Source organism: Bos indicus x Bos taurus, chromosome 4 (assembly GCF_003369695.1).
Source record: "Bos indicus x Bos taurus breed Angus x Brahman F1 hybrid chromosome 4, Bos_hybrid_MaternalHap_v2.0, whole genome shotgun sequence".
Taxonomy (NCBI): domain Eukaryota; kingdom Metazoa; phylum Chordata; class Mammalia; order Artiodactyla; family Bovidae; genus Bos; species Bos indicus x Bos taurus.
The window spans coordinates 41,612,370-41,637,887 of record NC_040079.1 but is presented as its reverse complement, the minus strand read 5'-3'; the positions used below and the strand labels follow the sequence as shown (position 1 = coordinate 41,637,887).

Below are 25,518 nucleotides of genomic sequence, written 5' to 3'. Positions count from 1 at the left end.
AGGCGTCAAGACAGAGTCGCTGTTTAAAGCCACTACAGTGTATGAGAGCCTGAAGGATGGGGACCTGGGGAGTTGTTTTCTCTTTATAGGTTGGGGAAAGCGGGTGGATCAGAAATGGGGCCTGGGAGGGAGACTCAGTGGTGTACCACAGAGTGGAGCCACAAGTGGACAGTGGGAGGAGTGACACATGCTAAGATGCATGCGTGCTCTGCTCAATGTGGTTATGACTTCAACCACCTGAGGGCGGGGTGTGTACCACGCTATGTGTACACACATACCATGCTTTGTGTAGGCACAAAGACTGGGACATATCACGAGGATACCAGACAGGGTTTCATTAGGAGCCTGGTTTTTATCAGGGAGTGATACGATCAAAACTGTTTTCAGAAACCACCTCTTGGCAGTGTGGCATTTAGAAGCATATACTCTACGGTGGTAGAGAAATGATTCTTAACTTCTTGTTACATACTTTGCGTTGTTTCACTAATTATAGTATTATTTCTGTAATTTAAAAACTATTTAAGATGTATGAGAAATATGAGAAGACTGCAAACTAGTAATTGCAAGTTCATTGTTAACAGCTTAGGAAAAAGATGCTTAGGGCTCAAAGGACTCTGGCAGGGAGATGCAATGAAGTCAGATGCTTAGGTTTTCAGAACTTGGCTATCTGCTAGGAACTAGTTGAAAAAAAAAAATAGGAAGATGGAGGCGAGTGCCACCAAGCTCAGAGAGGACATTACCTCCTCACAATCCCTTCCTCCAGAAGTAAAATGTCTCATCTCGATGAAAGGGGCAAGTAGCGATGACAGTCATTGCTAGTGCTCAAAACATGAACAAATCTTTTACACAAACTCATGATTTTTGTTTCTGATAGTAAAAAACTGGAGGTATAAATTGATATAATCTATTATAAAGATAACTTTGTGGGATAACCTCTTCAAAAAGTGATAGGCACTCACCTTTATGTCATGGTTTTCTGACATGAACTAGGTATCTGGTTTTGCTAATCTGGGGATGCATTTAGTAATCCTCATCTTCCATGAATAGCAAACAGAAAAGTGGCCCTGACCACATGTTCTCACTAGGTTCAGCTCTGTAGCCTTCTGCCACATCTACGGAAAATGTGTATCCAGACATACTTTGCAGCCTGATAGTCAACTGAGATGCTGAGTAGGTAGCAGAAGATTCAGGTGTGTACCTCATTAGCCTTAGCCTCCATGAATCATGTGGGCTTTCCTGGCAGATTAATTGATAAAGAAACTGCCTGCAATGCAGGAGACTCAGGTTCAATCCCTGGGTGGAGAAGATGCCCTGGAGGAGAAAATGGCAACCCACTCCATCCAGTATTCTTGCCTGGAAAAATCCCATGAACAGAGGACCCTGGAAGGCTACAGTCCACAGGGTCACAAAAAGTCGGACATGACTGAGTGACTAAACCACCATGAATCATGATTCTACCTCAAGTAGATATATACCTGAAGTTTGACACTAGGCACTTCTAAGGCTTGTCAGAGGGAAAAATCATCATCTGCAGAGGACTGCCGGAATAAGTCCTTCTTCAACCAATTCCTTCAGATTTTTTTTTTTTTTTTTAAATACACGAAGGTGCAGCTAAGTCTTCAAAGAGCTAATTACTGCGATTCCAGTATTTTGGAAGATTTAAGGATTTGCTCTCACTGAATCACACTCTAATAATACATCTTTGGTCTATACTGTACTGCATGAAATTGGTCATTTTACTTTTAGGAATGTTAACGTAGATGTTAACATGTTAACATGGATCACAGAATCCTCATGACGTTTCAGGGGCAAAATGTACCTCAGGCGTTTGTCTGCAATTCCAGGGTAGAGGTACACTTCTGGATCATGTGTCAACTTGTGCAGACTCATGTATGGATGTCCTTTTCAAGCAAAAGCAAGTTCAGTGTTGAATTCACTGCCTAATTCTTATAAGTATTCAGAACACTGCAGCATGCATTTTGTTTTAAATATATCTCTGGGCTTTATCTTATTTTGCCTACTGATTTTTCATTCAACTATAATTTTTTTACTTTGTGTTTTAATAAGCAATTTCACTTCTATTATTTTTTTTTTTCCATGAGGCAGAAAACACCAAACTCTGGACTCAGAGTAGACACAGAAATGGGGGAAGGAGCGGGAAATAGGAATTGCATTGCTAAAAAAGCCATTGTTATAGAGATAAATATGATGAAATGTGAAATAAACTAAAAGGTCATATTAGAAGGAAAATGCAAGGGCAACCCCTTCAGTACATTTTCTGTGTGCTACTGAATTCACTTACATCTCCTTTAAAAAATCTCTCTCCCAAAACTATTCATTACAGATCTCATGAACATCTAATGAATTCTGAATACTATCGTGATTTAATGTAAAATGTCAAGAACTGTTCCATCTAAAAAAAGCAACATACTATATCTCATACAAAGTGCCATACAAAGGCAATTTTAATTTGCTAAGACAAAAGAAAAACAAGAAACAGAACAACCTTTTTCTTACTGCTACATCTACCATCTTAAAAAAATGATACTGAGAATTTACATAACCTATTTTCAGGTGTTACTTAAATAAAAGCATACATGTAAGTATTTTTGAGTAAGAAAAACCAGACGCAAATAAATAAAATTAGAACCCAGATTCCTAATTTTGGCTATGAATTTTAAATTATGTTTTATCTCTCTGACCTGAAAATGTTATCTTTACTGAAACGTCACTGTATAATAGAAACAGACAGAAATCCACTGAACCTTTGCAGAAACATTTAGACTTTACTCCTGATGCAAATTACCTGCAAAAAACTAACTGCTTATAAAGGATGTTTGAAGCTACATCAATAATTTAAAAATAAGCACACAACCAATGTAAAAGCAAAGAATATTCTTTTTTCAGGAGAAAGGTCTTATGTGAAGCTATCTTCTTGAAACATGTTTGATGTCAATTCTGGGTGAACCAGGATGGCCGCTTCCTCTCTCGCTCAATGATCCTCTTGCCTTGATCGTGCTCAGAGGGTGTCTCCCCCGAGTACAGCACCACAGTCTCCACAGTAGGAGCCTTGAAAGGGCCCCCCTCTTGCTTCCCTATCTGTCTTCTGATTTCTGCCGTTTCCTTGCGCACCTTCTCATAGCAATAGCCACAGAGGACATGTTTCTGTTTCAGGTGACCACACTCAGGACAAAAGTCTATATTGTTCTTTAAAAAGAAAGAAAATTTAATGAGAGGCAACAAAATGCACACATCATCAAGGATGAGGCTTATATTTAAACTTCTTTGGAAATGTTCATCCTGCACAAGGTCACAGAGTACCCAGTTCAACCTCATTTTAATCAGGAAACTAAGGACACATATTGATTTGAATTAATCAATTTGAATTCCAGGAAAACTGGAAGTAGAATCCAGGTTTACCAACTTTGAATCTGGTACATTTTTACTTAAATACAACAGTCTTACTATGTGAAATGGTACTCCATTCCCCCAGCCTCAAAAACTAAACATCTGGTAAGGAGCCCATGGGTGATCCACACGGCCAGCATCTTAACTAAGAGCCCAAGGCAAAGGGAATTCACTCTTCCTTTCAATCAATCCTGGGAAGAACAAGATGACAAACACTTTACAAGTGGGCTTCCCCTGATCATCACAGTGCAATTCAAATTCCTTATGATGTATAATTGGTATGGGGTGTGATTTTTCTTCCTATAAATGAACACTGATTATTTCTTAATGTAAAACTCTTGATATATTACAATTTGAGGGTATTTTAATGAGTTTTTATACATCTATCCAATTTTAATAAGACAATTCTAACCTCTAAAGAAGTCCTTTCAATGGATTCTAAAGGTAGATTTGAAATATAAAGACAAATAGTAAACAGGAACATCAAAGAAACTCTAAACATGTCTGAAGACTAACATACAAACATTTACGAGGCAGATGACAACAAGAACTTCATTTTCTAAAAGAAACAAGTGTTAGTCTCTCAGTCATGGCCAACCCTTTGTGATCCCATGGACTGTAGCTTGCCAGGCTCCTCTGCCCGTGGGGTTTTCCAGGCAAAAATACTGGAGTGGGTTGCCATTCCCTTCTCCAGGGGATCTTCCCAACCCAGGGAAGATCAAACCTGGGTCTCCAGCATTGCAGGCAGAGTCTTTCTAAGCTACCAGGAAAACCCTAAAAGAAACAAAGAACCTTGAAAATCATTTGACCCACCGACTTCTCATCTTACTCCAATACGTGGAAAACTGGATTGTACATTCAACTCGAGGAATTGAAAAAATACTCATGGTCAGTAAGTGCTCTTTTCCTAACAAAGCCCTCAGCATAACAAATTATATATTAACAGAAAACTGTCTAAATTAATTATTTTACAGTTCCACATTTTAACTGTGGTCCCAACCATGACTCAGTAATACTTTTGAGCTTATGTTCTAAGGGTCTGTTTTAATACTGAATGTGGAGGCTTATGGAAGTCAATTTTCTGTCCTTGAGTTCCACCTGCACTGCCCTGGGGAACGCCATGGAATAAACATGAACTCAAATCATGGCTGTTAAAACCATAAATTAATAAATCAAAGATAATAAACACTATAGTTTTTGTTACTAGATCAATGAAGAAAGTGTACCCAAGGGAGATGGTGGATGGGTGCTGGTGTGTGGAGAGACGGAGAAGGAGCACTGAGATTTAGAATTGTCCAAGGATAGGAACCGAGAAAGCAGTGGCACACCACTCCAGTACTCTTGCTTGGAAAATCCCATGGACGGAAGAGCCTGGTAGGCTGCAGTCCATGGGGTCGCTGAGGGTTGGACACGACTGAGCGACTTCACTTTGACTTTTCACTTTCATGCATTGGAGAAGGAAATGGCAACCCACTCCAGTGTTCTTGCCTGGAGAATCCCAGGGACAGCGGAGCCTGGTGGGCTGCCGTCTATGGGGTCGCACAGAGTCAGACACAACTGAAGTGACTTAGGAAGGATAGGAACATACACAAAAAAAGTTTCAAGAGAACAGGACTTCAATAGGACACTACCAGGGCTCAAATGCTGGTTCTACCACTTAAGTTTGGGATCATAAGTGAATTTTTTTTGTCTCAGTTTCTTCATCCTAAAACTGAGCAAAACAATATTTACTTCAGAGAGCTGTTCTGAAAATATAATTCATGTAAAGCACTTAGATATATCATAGGTACTTATTAGCTATTTTTACTACTTATCTAAGGATTTTACTTCACAGTATCTCATTGGACTCAGGAAAAGAAGAGAATAAATCTGTCAGGGTTAATAAAACCCCGTATCAAATAGATTTACTGCTTCTGACTTTAATTTCAGGCTCTGCAATAGTTAAAATGTTTATTTACATATAGTTCAAAATCACACAGCTCAGGACTGGCACAACTCACAATACAAAAGTCATAGACTCTTTATAACCCAGTCCTCTGTCCAGACTCTGAACTCCCTCCTTGACTGTGTTCTGAGTATTTAGCCTACAGAACAGTAGATGCATACATATATAACAAGAATATTGTATTTATTTAGACCAGGGAAAGGTAGACATATAGGATCTAAAAATAACTTACTCATAGATTATATGAACAATATCAAGAGATTATGCAGTGGTGGACATGAGAAAAAGTACGCCCACAAAAATCACCATATTACCTTAACTTTAATAAGCTTATGAGGGTTTCTTCTCCTACACCGGTTCACTTCAATGCTGCGCCTGTTTTTAGGAGCTGCCATCCAAAATATACTATCCAAAAGGCTGGACGTCTCCGTACTTCCACTGGTATCATTTGTTGGTTCTGAAAATATAGCTGGACCTTGGACCGCTAACGCTGGTCCTACAAAATAAACCATGGAGATACAGAATGGTTTCTAGCTCTGAAATGACCGTTTCCAAGTATCATTCTCGTTAACAATCACCGTTTCCAAGTATCATTCTCTTTAACAATCAAAAGTAATGTATCAGCAGGCCTATGTAACTTAAAACATTACATTCAATAGACATTTAACAGGAAACCTTAGTAGCTATTAAAATAGACTTAAAGTTCATACCTGAAATAATTTTAGAACAGAATATTTCTTAATGGCACTTGCTTAAATGAATCAGTGAAATTCTACCAGAAGTTTCTCATCTTAAAATACAGAACTCAGGAGTTTAGTAGTAAACATGAATAAAAATGTGAGAGGCACCAAATTTAAACAAACCAAGGCAAAAAAAAAAAAAAAATTCACTCAATTGTCCACATTCTACTTGATGGGCAGTACCTAGTTACAAGTAAATCTTAAGCTTGAGGCTTTCAAAATCCACTTCCTACCAGCACAGATATAAATGCTGATTGTCTTTTTTTTTTTTTTTTTTACTATATTCAAATTGAGTTAGCTCCTCAGTCATATAACCTGATAGGCCCTTTAAGACACTTAGTTCTCGTAATATTTAGTCTTGTTCCCTAAGGAAAGTAAGGAAAAGAACGAACTCATCACTCTTTCTAGGATACTAATTTACTCTTGTGACTACCAACGTTTCACTTTTGTTTTTCTAAACTGTTTATAAAAATTAGTGCGAGGTGGGAGGGAAGTTCAAGAGGGAGGGGACATATGTATACCTATGGCTATGCTTATGTATACCGTATGTGTATGTATGGCCAATTCATGTTGATGCATGGCAGAAACCAACACAGTATTGTAAAGTAATTATCCTTCAATTAAAAATAAAACTAAAAAAAAGATTTCTTTACCCTCTCCTTGCTATATTCCTCAGGCCTGTAATATTTCTTTTGATTTTAGGAACTCTTAAAAATATACAACGCTGTTTAACACTTAACAACTGATACTCCTTTTCAATATATCTGAAAGTATTGCTAAGCACAGACCAGTGGTTAACAGCACAGGCTCTGGAAGGTCTGTGTGACCTTGGGGCCTTTCTGAGTCTAGTTCTTCAGCTGAAAAGTGGAGACACCTAAAGGGATAGTAGTGGAGTTTATCTTACAAAATATATTTTGACTTTGATATTCAGTGGGACATTTCTGGTGGCTGAGACGGTAAAAGCGTCTGCCTACAATGCGGGAGACCCGGGTTCGATCCCTGAGTCGGGAAGATCCCCTGGAGAAGGAAATGGCAACCCACTCCAGTATTCTTGTCTGGAAAATATCATGGACGCAGGTCCATGGGGTCGCAAAGAGTCGGACACGACTGAGAGACTTCACTTCACTTCACTTGACATTTAGTGGGCTCTCCTGAGTATTATCATTATTATGTTCGGGATAACTTCGAAATCGAGTAGAATGTAAAATGTCAAAGCAACGACAATTTTAACACCCAAGATATTTCCATTTAAAATTAGTTCTCAGGGGAAATAGAGGATCAAGAGTCAACTGATACAGCTCAAATGCTACAGAAGGCAAACTGCTTTAGGTGGTGGACTGGACAGGAAAGAAAAGGTAAGAAGATCTAGAGAGCGGTGTCCCTTGATGCTAAGTAAATGCACTTCGGTTACATTCTCTGTAGGGATGGGACAGTCAGAGGACGTTTCTTTTCCTTTTTACAGGGGACTGGGGAGCAAAAACTGCTGTCTTTGTTCTTAAGTAAGTGAATGTCCGGACAACGACCCCTACACGCTGCCAAACATCAGAACACCGGAGTAGGCTAAATACAAGTAGAATTCACCACGCTGCCTGGGGTCCCCAGTCCAAACCCTTCTCCACAGAGGCCTTCTTTACGTACCCCATGGAGGACTGGAAAAACCTGGTCGGCTCTGCAGAAGTTTCCCCTGCAGCTGCTTCCAACAGTTCCGGAGAAGTCCTCGGGCTACGGGAAACGGCGGAACAAGCAGCACCAGCATGGTGGGCGCCATGTTTCTCGGCCGAAAGCCACTCCCATCAGGCCTCTGGGTCCCGCCCCTTCCTTGAGCATGCGCATAGACACAGAATTCGGCAAACGCGCACCTGGAACTATAACTCCCAGCATGCTTCTGGAGCGGCTCTGCCTTTCCTCCAATCAGAAATCTAGAAAGGAACGCCCGGGGCGGGGAAAAGAAACGAAACTGGCCTCAGTGCGCATGTGCGCGGATGTGCGTTGGGTTTTCGGGTAAAGATGGCGGAGCGTGGTTACAGCTTTTCGCTGACTACATTCAGGTATGGAAGGGACTCCCGAGGTCTTCCACGTAACCGAGGTAGCAGGAGCTCTGCCGACCAGGTTTTTATCTTCCTGGTCTCTGACTTGGCTCTTCCTGAGGGCCTAGTAGGAAATGGGGGTGTAAATGCGAGTTTGCCAAGTCATTTGCGGGGCCTTCCCGCGGCCTGGGGAGCATTGGTGCCTGGGGACCGTGGGAACGCGAGTCGGGGTATCCTGGGAGATCTAGGCGCTGTGGGAAGTTGAGGCCCTCACCCAGGGATTTTCTTTCGCTTTGGAACTAGAGAAAAAGGCAATTTTGAATGAGCTGCTTCCAGGTTTCCTGTCCAGAACTCAAAAGATTTCCTTCCTGACTCAAGTAGGCCTGATTCAGGAGCTTCTGGAGGTCGGAATCTTGGTCAGCTCTGTGGGGTTCCTTTTGCTTGGAAAGACCCAACTTTACAGTTCAGTTCTAGTCTTAGCTTCCATTTGGCGCTGATGTCTTTGGAAACCTTTTCCCGCTTTCGATTTCTTCGGTGCCCCTACCGGAAGCTTAAGAACTGAAAGTGAAAGTGGTAATGTTTCTAGCCCGTTGTCTTTGTGTGCTCCAAAATAGGCTGTATTTGCTTTGGGGCTGTTATTTTTGAAAGGGGATATGTTTATTTAAAGAAAGATTGTAGGCTTTTAAACTTTAGAATATTTATGTAAGCATATTTTTCAAAATAAATCAGAGATGCACTATCATCGTTCCCGGTGTAAGAAAACCGTCACCAAAGGCTTTACTGACGGGAGAAGGATTCAATTTTGCCATTTTCCTACAGATCAGTAATGGCCTATTTAATTAAAAATATTATCTGACAGCTAAAGACAGGCGGCATCTAACTTGTTGAGTACTTTCTGTGTGGGTGGAGCTTACTCCATCTCTGTAGGCTACCCTGTGTGATACATGTTTTCTAAACATCTTAGAGATGAGCTGACCACAACTCAAATTCAATAACTCCTCCCTGGTCATAGGTTAATATTTAAACTGGGTTCTTTCTGACGACAAAATTAATACACTTTGCATTACTGTGTAATGTCTTCTTAAAATACTAGAATATTTATCTTTTAAAAAAAAGATCTCATATACAATGACAGGAAACAAAGTTTGACAGGTCGCTACTGTTCGTATTCGGAGACAAAACCTGGACCTTTAAGAAAGTGTTATCCTAATCCTAGCTGAAACATGAAGCAACCATATGTTATCAGGGACTGAATCTTTCTATAGTAAATTTGCTTGTTTAAACACACTTTTTTTTGTTTTTAATATGATGGTGCAATTCTGTTTTGGATTTTAAAAATTGTTTCTTGCCTGTTGTAATCAGAATTATTAATGGTAGACGTGATAAGAGACTATACTATAGGATGAAAAGGTGTTCCTGAGGATAACATTTAGTTGGGGATATTGACAACCAGTAGGCTTCCCTCATAGCTCAGCTGGTAAAGAATCCTTCTGCAACGCAGGAGACCCCTCGGTTCAATTCCTGGGTCAGGAGGATTCGCTGGAGAAGGGATAGGTTACCCATTCCAGTATTCTTGGGCTTCCCTTGTGGCTCAGCTGGTAAAGAATCTGCCTGCAATGCGGGAGACTGGGTTGGGTTGGGAAGATCCCCTGGAGAAAGGAAAAGCTACCTACTCCAGTATTCTGGCCTGGAGAATTCCATGGACTATATAGTCTATGGGGTTGCGAAGAGTCAGACAGGACTGAGCGACTTTAACTTTCACTTCATTGACAATCAGTGGGTAAACAAACGGGTGCCTACTCATACACTCTGAAGAATATTTTTCCTTTACTCAGGAATTTTTATTAAGAGAGGGCGAAAGAAGGAATGTAACTTTAGATTGGGTGGTCAGGAAAGACCAATGCTTGGGCGTTGTTCCGGGGGACTGGAAGATGAAAGGGAGCCAACTATTTGAAAATTTAGAGGTAGGGAGAGTTGCAGACAGGGAAAAGCATGTTTGAAAGTGCTGAAGTTGAGAGAGACTGAATTGATAGAAGTCCAATGTGTTAGAGTATAGTGAGCAGGGAGTTATCCTGGGTCTGGACCAATCTTGCAGGGCCCTGTAGGCCAGAGTAAGGAGCTTTTATTGTTAAGTGAATAAAAAAATTAAAGGATTTAAGTGGAAGATGTTATGATACAAAAGTAACTCCGGATCAGGGAATGGAAGTAAGAGTGGAAAATAAGAAGACTAGTTGGAGGGCTATTTCAGTTATCCCTGATAGAGATCCTGGGGCTTTGGAATTGCACTGCTCAAATCAGCTAATTTTGTCATTTAACAGTCTTTAGACTGCTGCCTCTAGGTTTATTCCTTAAATAGGTGTGGATGTATGTCTGTCTGTCAGTCAGATGAACCTGGTCATAGGTTATGTCTTGGTGTATTGATTGAACAGAGCTTACACTTTGTGAATGTTACAAAATAATTCAAGTGTGATGACTCTGAGCCAGAGAGGAAGCATGGGACACTTAGGTGTGAGGGTGTGGGATTCAGCCTAGTCTGGGTGGTCAGGGCAGCTTTCCTTGAGAAAATGACACTTCTACTAAGGATTGGAGAATGACTTGGAAGGAGTTCACCAGACAGTGGTGAAGTGCATTGCAAACGGATTGTCTTGTCAGAGGGGTTTTTTGAATTCTAAGGGTAGTCATGTTCTCTGGAGAGCGATGGCATGGTTGTGTTGAGACTTGAGTGACAGTATCTATAATTTTATGAAGATGAAACAAATGACCTTCTGAAGATTATCTTTTCAGTAGTAGACTGGATATGTGGACCTAGCTTGTGTCTCACTTTGGACAAATTATTTTCATTCAAAGACTTTATCAATCAAATAGAAAGATTGGTGATGTTTATGGTAATTTGTTCTAACACTCAACAACTAGACTGAAATAATATATGACCTAAAAAGCCAGTTTGGACCTAGCATTTGACTGTCAAACTCAATGGAACCAGATATGTTAAGTATAACCAGCTCACAGCATCTTGAAATAGTTTTTTTGTTGTTGTATTTTGTTGTGACTGACATCTAGATCTTACGTGTTAGGTCATGTCTACATTATAAAATGTTAAACTCCACCCACATGGAATATATGCTGTTATTTGGTATTTAACAGACACATACATGTTCTTAATAACAGTACTATTTGGTGTTTACTTAGTGCTAATTTTGTGCCAGGAACAAAAGGCATCATTTAATCTTCACAACAACCTTTGAACTAGGTAACACTATTATCCCCATTTTACAGATGAGAAAACTATTGGTGAGTGGTGAAAGGAAAGAATAATGATGCTGCTTTAAATGGCAGACAAGAAAAATCAACCAAAGGAGAGAGATTAGTGTTTCATTATGAATATGTTCAAATCACCTAATAAATTTGGTTTCTATATAACTTCTGATAAATTTTCAAAGCCCTTCTACTCCTTGGTGCTTGATTAGTGGATTTGGCCTATTTGCCTGCCCTTTTGTCAGACATGCTCCTATAATAAATATTTGAGAATGTGAAATTTAGCAATACCTTTGTTTGTTTTTAAGCCCGTCTGGTAAACTTGTCCAGATAGAATATGCTTTGGCTGCTGTAGCTGGAGGAGCTCCTTCAGTGGGAATTAAAGGTAATTAAATGCTTCGTTCACTTCAGATTCCTATTAGTTGTAATGCTCTTTGGGGATTAATAGGCCATTAATGTAAAATAAATAGTTGTGGCAGCATAATTTTTAACAGTTCTTTTGTTAATCTACAGTATTTTGATGTTTAAAGAATAAGCCAAAGAAGATGATTAAATTTTTTAACTTAGAAAAGGTTAATTGTAAAATTTAAGGATACCTTACAAAAATGTATCATTGGTTTTTATGTTTCAAATTACAAGAACAGTAGGCCAAGTAGGCAGAATTCCATAATTTTAAAACTTATGTACTCTAAGGTGTCCTAGAATACTTTAGGAAAAGTTGCATAATACCTTTAACTCAGGGATTTCTTGTGCAATACAGATGACCATTGAGGGAAAGCTGATTTACCATTCCTTTGGTGATTCTAATGTAGAAACTCAGAAGAAAAGGTTTTATAAATAAGAAAATAAAGGAGTTTGGCTGAAATGCTTCTGTAATTAGAAAACTGTTAAAACAGAGTGTTTAAATGATTAAACATTCAAGTCGCTTTTCTTTTTTTTAAGCTGCAAATGGCGTGGTCTTGGCAACTGAGAAGAAACAGAAATCCATTCTGTATGATGAGCGAAGTGTCCACAAAGTGGAACCAATCACCAAGCACATAGGTTTGGTGTATAGTGGCATGGGCCCAGATTACAGGTATCTTGTATAACCATCACATGAATGCCTTGTAATCGATACTTTGGGAAGAAAAACCAAGGGATGTTTTCCTTTAATCGCCTACCTTCTTGTTTTTTGCTTAGTTGAACAACAGCAGCTGAAGTTAAGTTAGTTGCCAGTATGAGGCAGACTAGGGGTTACTTGAAGGTGAAGAATTCACTTGTTAAAAGAAGAGATGGATACAGTACTTACCCCGTCACCTCTGTTCTCTTCTACCATCCAAGGCCTCAGCAATACATGTTATAATAAACTGTATTTTTAAAAAGTTTACCAAACAGCAAAAGAAAGCATACTATCCAGAGTTAACTTCACTGTATTTGTTTCTGTTTTTAGCAAAAGGACAAAATTCTCAAAAAGGCCACTGGAAGTTGTAGACTATGACAGCCAGTTAGGATCCAGACGTTTATGTAGTCTCTTCTTTAATATTCACAGGAAGAGAGTAATCTGGTTCCATTAGGGTACCAGCAACTTTAAAGAGATTGACAGTTTTCTATGTTTGTCATTTAACAATTGAAAGGATTATTATTACTTGGTTATTGATTATGTGGAACAAGATAGGTAGAGCCAAAATTTCACTTTCATGAGTCGGCAACAGCACTAGGTTCACCGACATATGCTTGGACTTCACTGTAGTGGAACCTGTTGCTGCTGCAGGGGAGAGGCTGCAGTGCACTACCACTCACAGGATCAACAGACATGGCAGGAGTCTTGCTCAGAGGGATAATGTGTGGAGCTCAGATCAGTAGCACATGAGCAGGTAGAGGTAAATCCTGCTTGTCTTGCCAATATATTTAATTGTTATACTTTTGACAAATTTTACATTTTTTACATTATAAACAGTTTCATGGTACTTTTTGAGGTTCAGTCCATGGACACGATTGAGGCAAAGTGAGATGCCTTAACACGTGTGTATGTGTGTTCATGCGTGTGCATATTAGTGTATTGCCTGGAGTGAGATATAAAATGCTAAGGTACCTTCTCTTGGGGTAACAGGGGCATACTCTTGAAGATGCTGTGACAGGAGATAAAGCTCTCCTGTGCACTAAAGCTGTGTCTGTTAAACTGATTGATACCCTTAGTCCATAGTTTTCCTTTTGTCTTATTCTTGTCCATTTCCTGTAGTTTAGCTCTTCAGCGACACTCTGATATTTTCTTGTAAGTTAACTGTAATTGGATGTAAGAACAAGACTGGTTTATAGTTGAGAGCTACTGTTAAAGAGATGCATGTCAAACTTGTGCTATAGTTGTATGCCTGTAGAATGTGACTGAGTCTTGAGGATGTAAAGCATCTGAATTTGAATTAAGTCTTATTTCTTTTCTGTTGTTCAGGGTACTTGTGCACAGAGCTCGAAAACTAGCTCAACAGTACTATCTCGTTTACCAAGAACCTATTCCCACAGCTCAGCTGGTCCAGAGAGTAGCTTCTGTGATGCAGGAATACACCCAGTCAGGGTAAGTTGATTTTATTTGAAATGTGTCATAAATTAGGGAAAAAAAAATCATCTTTGTAAAAGTAGATATATTTTAGAAAAAAAAAAAGAGGACTTAGTATTCCTGTATTTCCTTAATCAGTGAAGAAAACCACTATGAATGAATAGTTCTGATCTTAACTGGACCTGAAATATTTTCTTAAAGAGAAAGCGGGAATGTTTTATTGCTGTTCATGTAACAGCAGAAAGTAGCTTCTAGATAAAGTCCTTTTGACAGTGATTAAAACATTTCTTTATGGGCAGGCAGTCATTGCTGCTTCCAGATTTATCTTCTAGCTGGAAATGATTGTAAGCACTTGATGAAAGCAGTAACTGACACATCTGTATTCATTTTAATTCCAGTGTTCTTGAGTTTGGGTGTGAAAATGATGAAGTAATTGCTGATATGTAAAACCAGTGGAAAAGCTGCATTTGGTGAAATCTGTTATTTTATTAGGACATGAAGTGTTACCCACACTTATTAACCTCAATATTTGTATCAGTCTATTTACCAAAATGATTTGACTGTTGTTCCTCAGTACCATAAAGAAAATTCATTTTGAATTGATTTGTTTAGAAAGATGTTAAATGCTTTTTAAGGAACTTAGAAGTCTAATTCGGTTACCTGATACCTTGCTTTGCTTGAGAGTATTAATAACTTCTTACATTAAGTTGACTTAACACCATGAAGGTGCCAAGTAATTTTCATCTCTCTTTGTTCAGTGGTGTTCGCCCATTTGGAGTTTCTTTACTTATTTGTGGTTGGAATGAGGGACGGCCATATTTATTTCAGTCAGATCCATCTGTAAGTACCATAGATGTACTTGAGGGATTTGTTAAAGTGCTCTTTGAATATCTAATAAAAATAGAAGCCATAAAAACCTTACAAATTAGAGTATTTTCTCTTCCATTTGGGCTTTAGAAGTAATACATGTTCACTTGTACATTTAAAATGTTGATAACTTCATCTTCTGATAAGGAACCTCCTTTGGTTCTGCCCTCTGTTCTTCTGGCATGCTGATTAACTTCACATACTTAGAATGATTTGTTGAAGTAGTTATCAAATCTCTGTAAATCTGTGGAATTCTTTTAAAAATTATGATTAAAACTAATTTTAATTTTAAATTCAGTTAAAACCTTTCTGGGAGTGGGCAGTGCCCTTTGCCATTAGTTTAATCTTGGGGTTGACTTGAAGTGACTCTTCTGCACAAATATTGATGTTACTGTCATGACTTTGATGTTTTGCAAAATGAGTGAGTCGTCTGCTATAAAGCAGAAGATTGGTGTCTGGGTTGGCAGGTGTCTGGAGAAGGCACCACTCCTCCACGTGTGTCTCACGTCTGTCACTCATGTTTGCTGTGAGGAGACCCGGAAGAAAAGATTCACTACCAGAAACTGATCTTTCATAGTTTATAGATCATTAGGTAATGGCAGGTTTACTCAGCTCACATCTTATACTCTAGCTTTGTAATCTGAAAAAGCAAAAATATTTAGGTTGTTAATTAAATCAGAAAAATTAAGTATTTGAGGAACTTTGACAGTGTCTGTTACCCCGTATCTGAGCTTCTGAAGCTAAATGCCAAGTCTTCTTAATCTTCCTTTCCTGAGAGTAGAAGAGCCACCATCATGGGAATCCAGCTTTCATCTTTTGCCCTTTCCCCCTATGTATAGCTAAAAGTCACTTGTTTTCTTTTAAAATATGGTCTGTTGCTTTCAATTTCTGTATATGTGTGCATATGTACTTTTTCAGTAGATGAGTCATACATGTAGCTGTTTTCGTGTACCTTTGGATTACAAAATATCACACCTTTGAAAATTTTTAGTGCAAAGCTGTGTCTTTTTAGTTTGTTCACTAATGATGATGGAGAGCTGGTCACCGTTTTTCAGTCAGATAGGATTTTTAGAGCCTTTCAATTGTAGTAAGTTAAAATATTACTTTTGATTATTTGCTCTAAATTAACCTCATTTCTTTTTTTTTTACATAAATTTTGTACAGTAAATTATACCTATTTGATGGGGTTTTGATGTATTAAATACCTGAGAAAATCATCAGCACAATCAAGATGCTGTACCTCCAAAAGTTTCTTCATGCCTCTTTATCACATTCATTTATTTTGTGACGTAGCTTATTGCATTCCAATAAATATTCTGAAAACCTTAGAAGTTAGAGACAAATTATGGAACTGAGAAATAAATGTCAGAGTCATAAATAATTATATTAATGATTTAAAATGTGTGTTTTTGTTTTTTTTCCCTCTTCTTTTCCTGATTAGGGAGCTTACTTTGCCTGGAAAGCCACAGCAATGGGAAAGAACTATGTGAATGGGAAAACTTTCCTTGAGAAAAGGTAGATTTGTAAAACTAGATTCATTACCACACTTACTCTATGGTCTTCAGCTCTCTGTAAATAATATCATTAATCTATACACAAATTTGTTGCATGACTCTAGCCTAGCTACTGATAGAACAAACTTACTTGTCTGTACTTGGGCTCCCCAGCCTTCAACATATTAAGTGGTAATATTCATTTCTTAAGGACTTCTCTTTCTACATTCTCATGTTTTCCTAAATGTTTTTTATTTTTTTTAACTTCATTTTTTTCTACCATCTCAAAAAAAAAGACCATTGGATTTGGAGTAAAAAATTTGGGAAGAAAACTTTTAAATGGTTTAAATGATAACAGTTGGTATGTGTGCTCAGTCACTCAGTCATGACTGATTCTTTGAGGCCATGTGGACTATAGTCTGGCAGGCTCCTCTATCATTTTCATTTTGACAGTTACCCCCCCCAAAAAAAAATATATATATATATACACACATATATATATAGTGAACCCAAATACCTGGTGTCGATGATAGATTAAAGATGTGACATATGGGGTTTCCCTGGTGGTCCGGTGGTTAAGAATCCTGCCAATGCAGGGGACACAGGTTTGATCCCTGGTCTGGGGGGATCCCACATGCTGCAAAGCAACTAAGCCCATGGGCTACAACTCCTGAAGTCTGTGTGCCTTAGAGCCTGTGCCCCTCAATAGGAGAGTAGTGCCTGCTCACCTCAACTAGAGAAAGCCCGCGCACGGCTACGAAGACCCAGTGCAGCCAGATATAAATTAAAAAAACAAAATTAAAAAAAGATGTGATGTATGTACTTGATAAAAAGTGGAATGATACATAAAAATCTGCCCCTGCCCAGCACAGCAGACTGCCCGCACTTAATTCCAGCTGTATTCTAGACTCAGCATTATTGTAGCCCACCAAAAAGTGTCCTATGTTTTGGATGGGAGGAGTCTGCAATTGATTTTAACCACCAAATGAACCTTTTCAGTACATTCTCAGATAATATTAATGCTAAGATTACTTAAAAATCTTAGACCTGGGATTACTTGGTAAGCTTAAATAATCTTAGGATCTTAAAGTACTTTCTTTTTCCTCTTAAGTATTATTGGTGAGTCTTTGAAACATTATGAAACTTTACTAAAGGTTTGATTTCTCGGCTTTATTTTTGTAAATTGTTATAATATTGCCACCACACACTGATCATATTAAAATAGTTATACTTAAGGAAATTTCTTAAGTAAACTTGTGTTAGGGTTACACTCTTCATGATGTCAGGAATGCACCCCCAATAATTGTCAATTTCTTATTTTGGGGACAGCTCAGTGAGGAGACTAGGAGAATTAATCTGTAACTTAATATTTTTAAGAGTGTCTTATTAGGTGTTTAAAAAATCTTATGTTGTTGCTATCATTGTGTTTTCTTAGTCATGAATCATCTTAATAGTGCCATAAGTCATTGTTTTTCTTAAAAAAAATTCTTTAGATATAATGAAGATCTGGAACTTGAAGATGCCATTCATACAGCCATATTAACCCTAAAGGTTAGTTCAATATTTAATGATTGGATTTGTAGTGATTTTATAATTAACTGTTTGGAAAATTGACCTTTTCCTCTCCTTCATCAGGAAAGCTTTGAAGGGCAGATGACAGAAGATAATATAGAAGTTGGAATCTGCAACGAAGCCGGATTTAGGAGGCTTACCCCAACTGAAGTTAAGGATTATTTGGCTGCCATTGCATAATAATGCAAATAATGAAGTGACTGAAAATCCAGAATTTCAGATAACTTCTCTACTTAAACATGTTTAAAGTATGTTTTGTTTTGCAGACTTTTTGCATACTTATTTCTACATGGTTTGATGGACTGATGTTTTTAAAATGAGACTTATAAATCATAATAAACTCTTAAATTAACTTCCAGCTTTTCTTAGGAGTTAGTAAATTTTAACATAGTTATTTCCTGCTTTCCATCACAGTTGATTTCTGGAAATGACATTGAAAAGCAGAATGGTGAAATTGGTCTTTAGTCTTCACACAGTTTGGGTTAAGTCAAACCTTGTCATCTTCTTTACTGTCAGATGTTGTCTGCTTCAGGAAAGCAAGATCCTGATTTCAGTAAACACTGCTTTTGGAGCTGAGAGAATCTGTAGACTTTCATGGGTTCTGAGGCAAGGTAGGAAGCATAGCTGTATTTCAGGCTCCATTAGGTGTGGATCAGTGAAACCTAGGATGTTCTATGAGATTGCCCTGGAGCTGCCGAGAGTGCTAAGCCGAACAGTCTCCTATAGGAGATGTACCATGTAGATACATAAAAAACGGTGTGCTAGTTCCTGTTGATTTTTCCATCACAAGTACGTAAATGTATTTCAAAAGAGCCCCCTAGAGTCTACTAGATCTTTCTAACTCAAGGATGAACGTGAGTGCTGGAAATAAAATACTAATACTTAAATGTCAAAATTACGGCTTAAGTCTTTCCCTCATTCATGTAACCTCTGTAATCAGAACCTTCACTGCACATTAAGACTTCCAACAGCAAGCTAATCATGGAATATCAGAACCCTGTTTCCATTATATGTGAAGGCATAGCACTTAAAGCTTTCTTTTTTTTTTAAGGCATCGTAGGATGAGAGAAATCCTGTCATTAGTCTTGCTCACAGAACATAGTTTATGAATGTCATTGTTCTTACCAACAAAGAGATGGGGATTTCTGTGACTTAAATGTGGCTCAAAAGATCTCAAAAGATTTGGTTAAGTTTAGCCTTCTTAGGAAAGAGACTTATCTTGGAGTATTTTTGTCAGGATTCCCAGTTCTCCCCACTGTCACCGTTAACCCCTAGCGTAGCAGGAGTGTTATGATGAGAGATGGGAGATGCCAGCTTGACCTGTTTCTAGACGTTTGTCTTAAGCTTCATTTAACATTACAGCCTCCCCTTGTTGGCTCTTAGTACATTATGAATCCAGCATGCTAAAAAGAGAACTTAGTGGTCGAAAGGAATAGTTTTGGAGTTAGGTCTCACCTCTCCTCCTTGACTGGCTGAGTGACTGCACATGGTAATTATCTCAGAGGGTTTTCTCAGGACTAACCTCTATTCTGCAAGTGAAAGGCCTGGCAAGGTTAATGGTTAAGTTTCAGCTAGTTTCAGCTCCGTTGAATTTGCTTAGGCTCGCTAATGTCCAACATTAAGAAATCAGAGGAATGCCAAAATTCTTCAAAGAAGGGAAGAGGCATTTTTATTTAGGACAAAAAGCACATGGAGGTTGTTATGGAGTGCTAACAGAATAAATTGTATGGAATAAAGGGAGGAAAAATGAGCTGAAGCACATCTGTGTCCAGAGTCTCATCTCCGCCTCTTGCCCCATTAAGTCCAAAGCCCAGTTCAACTGAAGCTTCTCCATGAACACTTCTCCCTTGGTTCTCAGTTTGTTCTCTTCACTGACCTCAAGTTGTTCCCTTTTGTCCTAGTTCTTGGGAAACTCAAAAGTTTTTGGTCTAGAAACCGATTGCATGCATCCCTACACTTTTCCAAACTCTTCAGTGTTCTAGCCTGTGGATTCTAGCTTTTAAAATCTTATTTTAAGTGTCATAATGCTCCTCATGTACATTTTCCATTTTTGGTTCTTTTTTTTTGTATCTTCTCTTAGAACATTTGCTTCCACTTGTTTTCTTTTCTAGTTCCTCACTGAACTGTGAATTCAAGTTTTTGCAAAACAATTATTAGCAGTGAAATGTAGACATATTTAAAACTCACATGTGTGGGGGTCAGAGGGAGTTCAAAAGGAAAGGGGGATCAGGAAGAAAAGTAATACGGATCTTTATCAACTGCTAATTTACTGGGCACTGATGGGCTGATAAGTATGATCAGAGGATTCTTCATCTATTGCTCAATTATGTTCATGGCTGAAAATGCCTGCTCTCAGTCCTTATTACAAATGTAGGCAAGCTCTGAGTCCCTGTTGTAAAGAAACACAAGCCTGAGAACATGCAAGAAGAGTTAGTAAGTCCTTTGGTTTAGAATCCTAATTTCTTGAAACCAGTCCAGTGGTCCTGTGTTAATGTCATATTACTTCATACAGGTCCTTCAATTGATACTCTTCCCATGACTCTGCTCCAAAGGACCTTATGGAACCAGCAATATTTGGCTACCAAATGATAGCTTCCTAAGCATGAGCTTAAAGTTGGACAACTAACCCTGATCAAAGGCGTTGTCCCTGAACATTCATCACTTTTCACTTTTCAAGTACTCTATCAGGTACTCCTGTATTTCAAAACAGTAGGCTTTTATGGTCGTTTCTGGACTCCAAAAGGTTAACTGCCGGGGTCCAGCCCCGGTGGATCCAGGGAATTCGAAGGGGAGATGGCTTCGGTGATGAGGATACGATAGAATTAAAGATATAAAGAGTGGTTAAATAAGGATAACTCAGTGAGAAAATTCAGTGGAGAAAAGAGGCTGAATAACGTGGTTTACTTGGAAAGCTAATAAAATTCCAGAATAAGGAATTTACGTCACCTACGTAGGCCACAGGCGTCCTCCCGTTCTCCCGAAGGAGAGGAGACACTAAGGCCTCCCTGGTCAGATCTTAGAAGCCCAGGCAAAATTAGTAGGCTTGACGAGCCTCCACGCCCCAGATAGGACTTCAGCCAGAAGGTGAGAGAAAGAATGACATGGGGAGACCAAATTTCGGTGAACAAGGCCCGCACTTTATTTTCCAAAGTAGTTTTTATACCTTAAGTTGTGCATAGAGGATAATGGGGGAAGGGGTAGAGTCAGCAAGGACAGCAGTCCTTGATCCTAATTGAAGCCAAGCTTTCTTCCTGCAAACTTATCATATGCAAAAGTTTAGGTGATTTACATCATCTGGTCAAGAGGCCTGTTAACATTTTAAGATCCTTTCTTCAGAAAACTTATTTTTCTCTAAAGGTGATTATTCTAAAGTCAGGTGCCACCCTCCAAAAGCATTAAAGTTGCATTCCTATAGGGCGAAGGTGTGGTGGGCTATAACAAGAAAAGAATTAACTCAAGGGTCCAAGGTTATAAACATTAAAGGTACTACTTACATTCCTATACACCAATTATATTAATCAGTACACTGCCAGGGACACAGTAGGTAAGGGATATGGAAACTTAGCAGCAAACATTGGCCCAACAAGTGAAAAACCCTTCACCAATACAGTTTCTAATCAATCTTTTAACTGCTCAAAGGAATCTGTATTTAGACAGTTTAGAACATCTCATGCCTCTCACGGTTGGGAGGCTGTGAACAATCACATGTGGCCGGAATAACCTTCAGAGGAGTTTGTAGGTTGAAACACTCTTGTCACGCCCAGGAACTTTTATCAACTGGAGCTGTAAGTTAACTCTTTTTCAGAGAGAGGTGGTGGGGGACAGCCCCTTGTAAAGTCAGAGGTGTAGGTGAGAGCACAAAGCAGTAAAGTAGGCAGACTCTGGTTTTGGGGGTAGATGCTCGAGAATTTCCAGGGGGACTCCTGAGGCTCGATCCTGCCTTTGCGTATGCCGAGCCTCCTTCCTCATGACCTTTGCCATGGGCGGAGTTCCTCACGCTGGCTCCCGGCAGTTAACTACCATATACACATTTTCTTCTGCAATATGAGAATTTTGAACTCATACCTCCCTCAATTCCCCTCTGCTTTAATTAGATCACAATGTTGAGCTTAAAAGGTTTTTTTTATTGGTATGTAAGTATACTGTGAGGGCTTCCCAGATGGCTCTAGTGGTAAAGAACCTGCCTGCCAACCCAGGAGACACAGGAGACATGGATTCGATCCCTGGGTTGGGGAGCTCCCCTGGAGGAGGGCATGGCAATCCACTTAAGTAGTCTTGCCTGGAGAATCCCAAGGACAGGAGCCTTGCATGCTATAGTCCATAGGGTCGCAAAGAGTTGGAAACGACTGAAGTGACATAGCACACAAGTATACTGTGATTGCTTTTCCTCACTTTTTTTGCTTTGTTTTTTTTCTGTGGCTCACTAATTCTTACCAGTCCCCCCACCCCCCCCCCCCCCCCCCAGTAGGATTGTAAAACCCTCTTCAGTCTGTTTTCCTCTTGGTCAGATATCAGGTAATCCTAACAATTCTCACCCTACCCTTCACACCATTCCGACAAAGAACCCTCTCTTCCTGCTCTAATCTAAGCTAGTTGTATATAGAAACTATTCTGTTTCTTGATTCAGTTCTCTTGCTCAGTTGTGTCCAACTCTGCAACCTCATGGACTGCAGCACGCCAGGCTTCCCTGTCCATCACCAACTCCCAAAGCTTGCTCAAACTCGTCCATGGAGTTGGTGATGCCATCCAACCATCTCATCCTCTTCCCCTTTTCTTGACTGGCTGGGTTTAAGAATTCTAGACTAAAAAGAATTGTCTCCACATTGAATCTCTTATTGGATACTAGATCGTTTTGTTTTTGCTGTATTTTTCACGTGTTTTTTAAATTCTACTTTTTTAGTAGACTTTTCTACTTTTAGTAGACACTTCCTACTTTTCTATTGATGTTTTTAAGATTTGGGATAGCACTTTTAAATTTGAAGAACTCTTTCCTATACTCCATTATCTCCCCTTTAGAAAAAAATTCTCTTGATTCATCTGAGTGAAAGTGTTAGTCACTTCAGTCGTGTCCCACTCTTTGCACCCCCTGGACTGTAGCCTGCCAGGCTCTTCTGTCCATGGAATTCTCCAGACAAGAACCATTCCCTTCTCCAGGGGATCTTCCCACCCCAGGGATCAAACCCAGGTCTCCGGAATTGCAGGCAGATTCTTTACCATCTGAGCCACCTGAGAATGTTAGTTTAAAGATACTTAAAAACAAAACATTTGTCCTGCTTTCTGTTTCCTTTAGATTCCAAACAGAAAAATGTTTGTAAGTGCTGTTTGTGAGTCCCAAACCTGCTTACTGTGCTGTGATTAGTTGCTCAGTCATGTCCGACTCACTGCAACCATAGCCCACCAATCTGTCCATGGGATTCTACAGGCGAGAATACTGGAGTGGGTTGCCATCCCTCCAGGACATCTTCCCAACCCAGGAATCAAACCCAGGTTTCCTGCTTTGCAGGTAGATTCTTTACCGTCTGAGCCACCAACTGGGGGATGCCAAATATCACCTATAAATCATTTCTCTGTGGTCTTTCATGTGCTCTGTTACAGAGAAAAATAGGGTTTGGGGGAGAGGGTGATGAGGGGAGTAGGACAGGAGTGCCTTTGTTTTGTGAGGGGCAGAAAAGGGGCCAGCAGCATTTTACTATTCAGGATAGTAACTTGCAGTCTTCGTAATGTGTCTGGAACCTTTCTAATCCCCTATCTTCAACGTCATAAATGCTAGACTTCTGCCTGGGGAAGGATGGTAACAGTCCCAGTTTCACAGGACTGGAGAGAGGACTTCTGTGTCTGTTGGATATACAACATAAGCAATGCCCATTTCCAGTCCTGCCTCAACTACTCCCCTAGTATCCAGAACCTTCTGGGAGTTCTGCTTTGTGAATCACTTGATGCAGTTTTGTCTATGCTAACTACTCCATCTGCAGAGAGGCTTGGCTTCCTGGTTCAAATAAAGTGTATCTTTTAGGCTAAAAGGATTGAATAAATTAATATGTGAAATGCACTCAGAACAATGCCTGCCATATGTTAAGCATTGAGTAAGTTTCACTGCTCTTGGTCTTCCAAAAATGTATTGACATGTCTCCTGTGCAGTCTTTTTTTTTTTTTTAGCTTTGTGAGTTTGTTCCTTATTTTTGGGGGGTCCAAAATCTCTGCAGATGGTGATTGCAGCTATAAAATTATAAGACACTTACTCCTTGGAAGGAAAGTTATGACCAACCTAGACAGCATATTCAAAAGCAGAGACATGGCCCACAAAGGTCCATCTAGTCAAGGCTATGGTTTTTCCTGTAGTCATGTATGGATGTGAGAGTTGGACTGTGAAGAAAGCTGAGCGCCAAAGAATTGATGCTTTTCAACTGTGGTGTTGGAGACGACTCTTGAGAGTCCCTTGGACTGCAAGGAGATCCAACCAGTCCATTCTAAAGATCAGACCTGGGTGTTGTTTTGGAAGGAATGATGCTAAAGCTGAAACTCCAATACTTTGGCCACCTCATGCGAAGAGTTGACTCATTGGAAAAGACTGATGCTGGGAGGGATTGGGGGCAGGAGGAGAAGGGGACGACAGACGATGAGATAGATGGCTGGATGGCATCACCGACTCGATGGACATGAGTCTGAGTGAACTCCGGGAGTTGGTGATGGACAGGGAGGCCTGGCGTGCTGCAGTTCAGGGGGTCGCAAAGAGTCGGACACGACTGAGCGACTGAACTGAACTGAAAGGAGCAGGCAGGCACAGGATAAAATTTAACTTCAAGTTCTCTAATTTTTAGAATGAGGCTTAAGGACTTCCCTGGTGGCTCAGACGGTAAACCGTCTTGCCTACAATGCGGGAGAACCGAGTTCGAGCCCTGGGTTGGGAAGATCCTATGAAAAGGGAAATGGCACCCCACTCCAGTACTCTTGCCTGGAAAATCCCATGGACGGAGAGCCTGGTAGGCTACAGTCCATGGGGTCGCAAAGAGTCGGACACAACTGAGCGACTTCACTTTCTACTTTATGGGTGACTCTGGACACGGTAGCAGGGTTAAGGTCAATTTCTCAGCCCTTCGGAAGCCACTGACCATTTGTCGTCTTTAGAAAGGCAGAGTCCATGATGATGCAGTGGTGAGTGCTTTGGCTTGGAGTCAGAACTCTCAGCTCCAGTATTTACCAGCTGTGTAACCTCTGACAAGCCTCTCCAGCCAGTTTTCTGTTAAAATGAGCCAAGCATTTTCTACAACAACCCTCGTCTGGCACTCTAGGGGTTTGAGCTTGACGGCAAAGAGATGTGCTTGGCCCGAGGAGGGGAGCTGGGTGCCCCCGGGAGATTTTCTCCACCAAAACGCATCGACTCCCGCCCCAGGCAAAGTCTTAACTATTAGATCAAATGCTAGGGTGCGGGTTCAGCAGACCAGGCACGCTGGGGATCGAGCGGTCGGTGGCCAGTGAGAAAGGCGCGGTCCTGAAAGTTCCACCCCTGCCCCTCCCCTGGAGCCAGGAAGCCGCGCGTCCCTGGGTTCGCTCCGCGGTGGCAGTTAGGAAAAGTCGGTGCCATCAACAAACATGGCCACCATGCTAGCGTCAGCCCCGCTCTCGAGGCCGCGCTGCCACCTGGGAATCGCGGACTTGGCGTCACCCGGCGCGGGGCCACGTG

At 40.1% G+C, this 25,518-nt stretch overlaps 2 protein-coding genes across 2 annotated transcripts; one reads left to right on the top strand and one right to left on the bottom strand.

Moving 5' to 3' along the window:
- Window positions 1-2,435: 2,435 nt before the first annotated feature.
- MRPL32 (mitochondrial ribosomal protein L32) lies at window positions 2,436-7,892 on the bottom strand. The gene is made up of 3 exons (XM_027539196.1): window positions 7,732-7,892; window positions 5,668-5,849; window positions 2,436-3,207 (listed from the first exon to the last, which is right to left on the bottom strand). The coding sequence occupies exons 1-3, from the start codon at window positions 7,859-7,861 to the stop codon at window positions 2,953-2,955; spliced, it is 567 nt and encodes a 188-aa protein (XP_027394997.1). The 5' UTR covers window positions 7,862-7,892; the 3' UTR covers window positions 2,436-2,952.
- A 142-nt stretch (window positions 7,893-8,034) lies between these two features.
- PSMA2 (proteasome subunit alpha 2) lies at window positions 8,035-18,732 on the top strand. Its single transcript, XM_027539195.1, has 8 exons — window positions 8,035-8,141; window positions 11,684-11,760; window positions 12,318-12,450; window positions 13,801-13,923; window positions 14,664-14,745; window positions 16,214-16,287; window positions 17,759-17,816; window positions 17,901-18,732. The coding sequence occupies exons 1-8, from the start codon at window positions 8,101-8,103 to the stop codon at window positions 18,015-18,017; spliced, it is 705 nt and encodes a 234-aa protein (XP_027394996.1). The 5' UTR covers window positions 8,035-8,100; the 3' UTR covers window positions 18,018-18,732.
- Window positions 18,733-25,518: the final 6,786 nt, after the last annotated feature.

What these genes read in the sequence shown, in the direction of transcription:
- PSMA2 (XM_027539195.1), top strand. Translation starts at nt 8,101, where the DNA reads ATGGCGGAGCGTGGTTACAGCTTTTCGCTGACTACATTCAG. An exon ending in TCCTTCAGTGGGAATTAAAG is followed by an intron (nt 11,761 to 12,317) that starts GTAATTAAATGC and finishes CTTTTTTTTAAG; the next exon opens with CTGCAAATGGCGTGGTCTTG. An exon ending in TATTTCAGTCAGATCCATCT is followed by an intron (nt 14,746 to 16,213) that starts GTAAGTACCATA and finishes TTTCCTGATTAG; the next exon opens with GGAGCTTACTTTGCCTGGAA.
- MRPL32 (XM_027539196.1), bottom strand. Translation starts at nt 7,861, where the DNA reads ATGGCGCCCACCATGCTGGTGCTGCTTGTTCCGCCGTTTCCCGTAGCC. An exon ending in TTTTTCCAGTCCTCCATGGG is followed by an intron (nt 5,850 to 7,731) that starts GTACGTAAAGAA and finishes TTTATTTTGTAG; the next exon opens with GACCAGCGTTAGCGGTCCAA. An exon ending in ATAAGCTTATTAAAGTTAAG is followed by an intron (nt 3,208 to 5,667) that starts GTAATATGGTGA and finishes TTCTTTTTAAAG; the next exon opens with AACAATATAGACTTTTGTCC.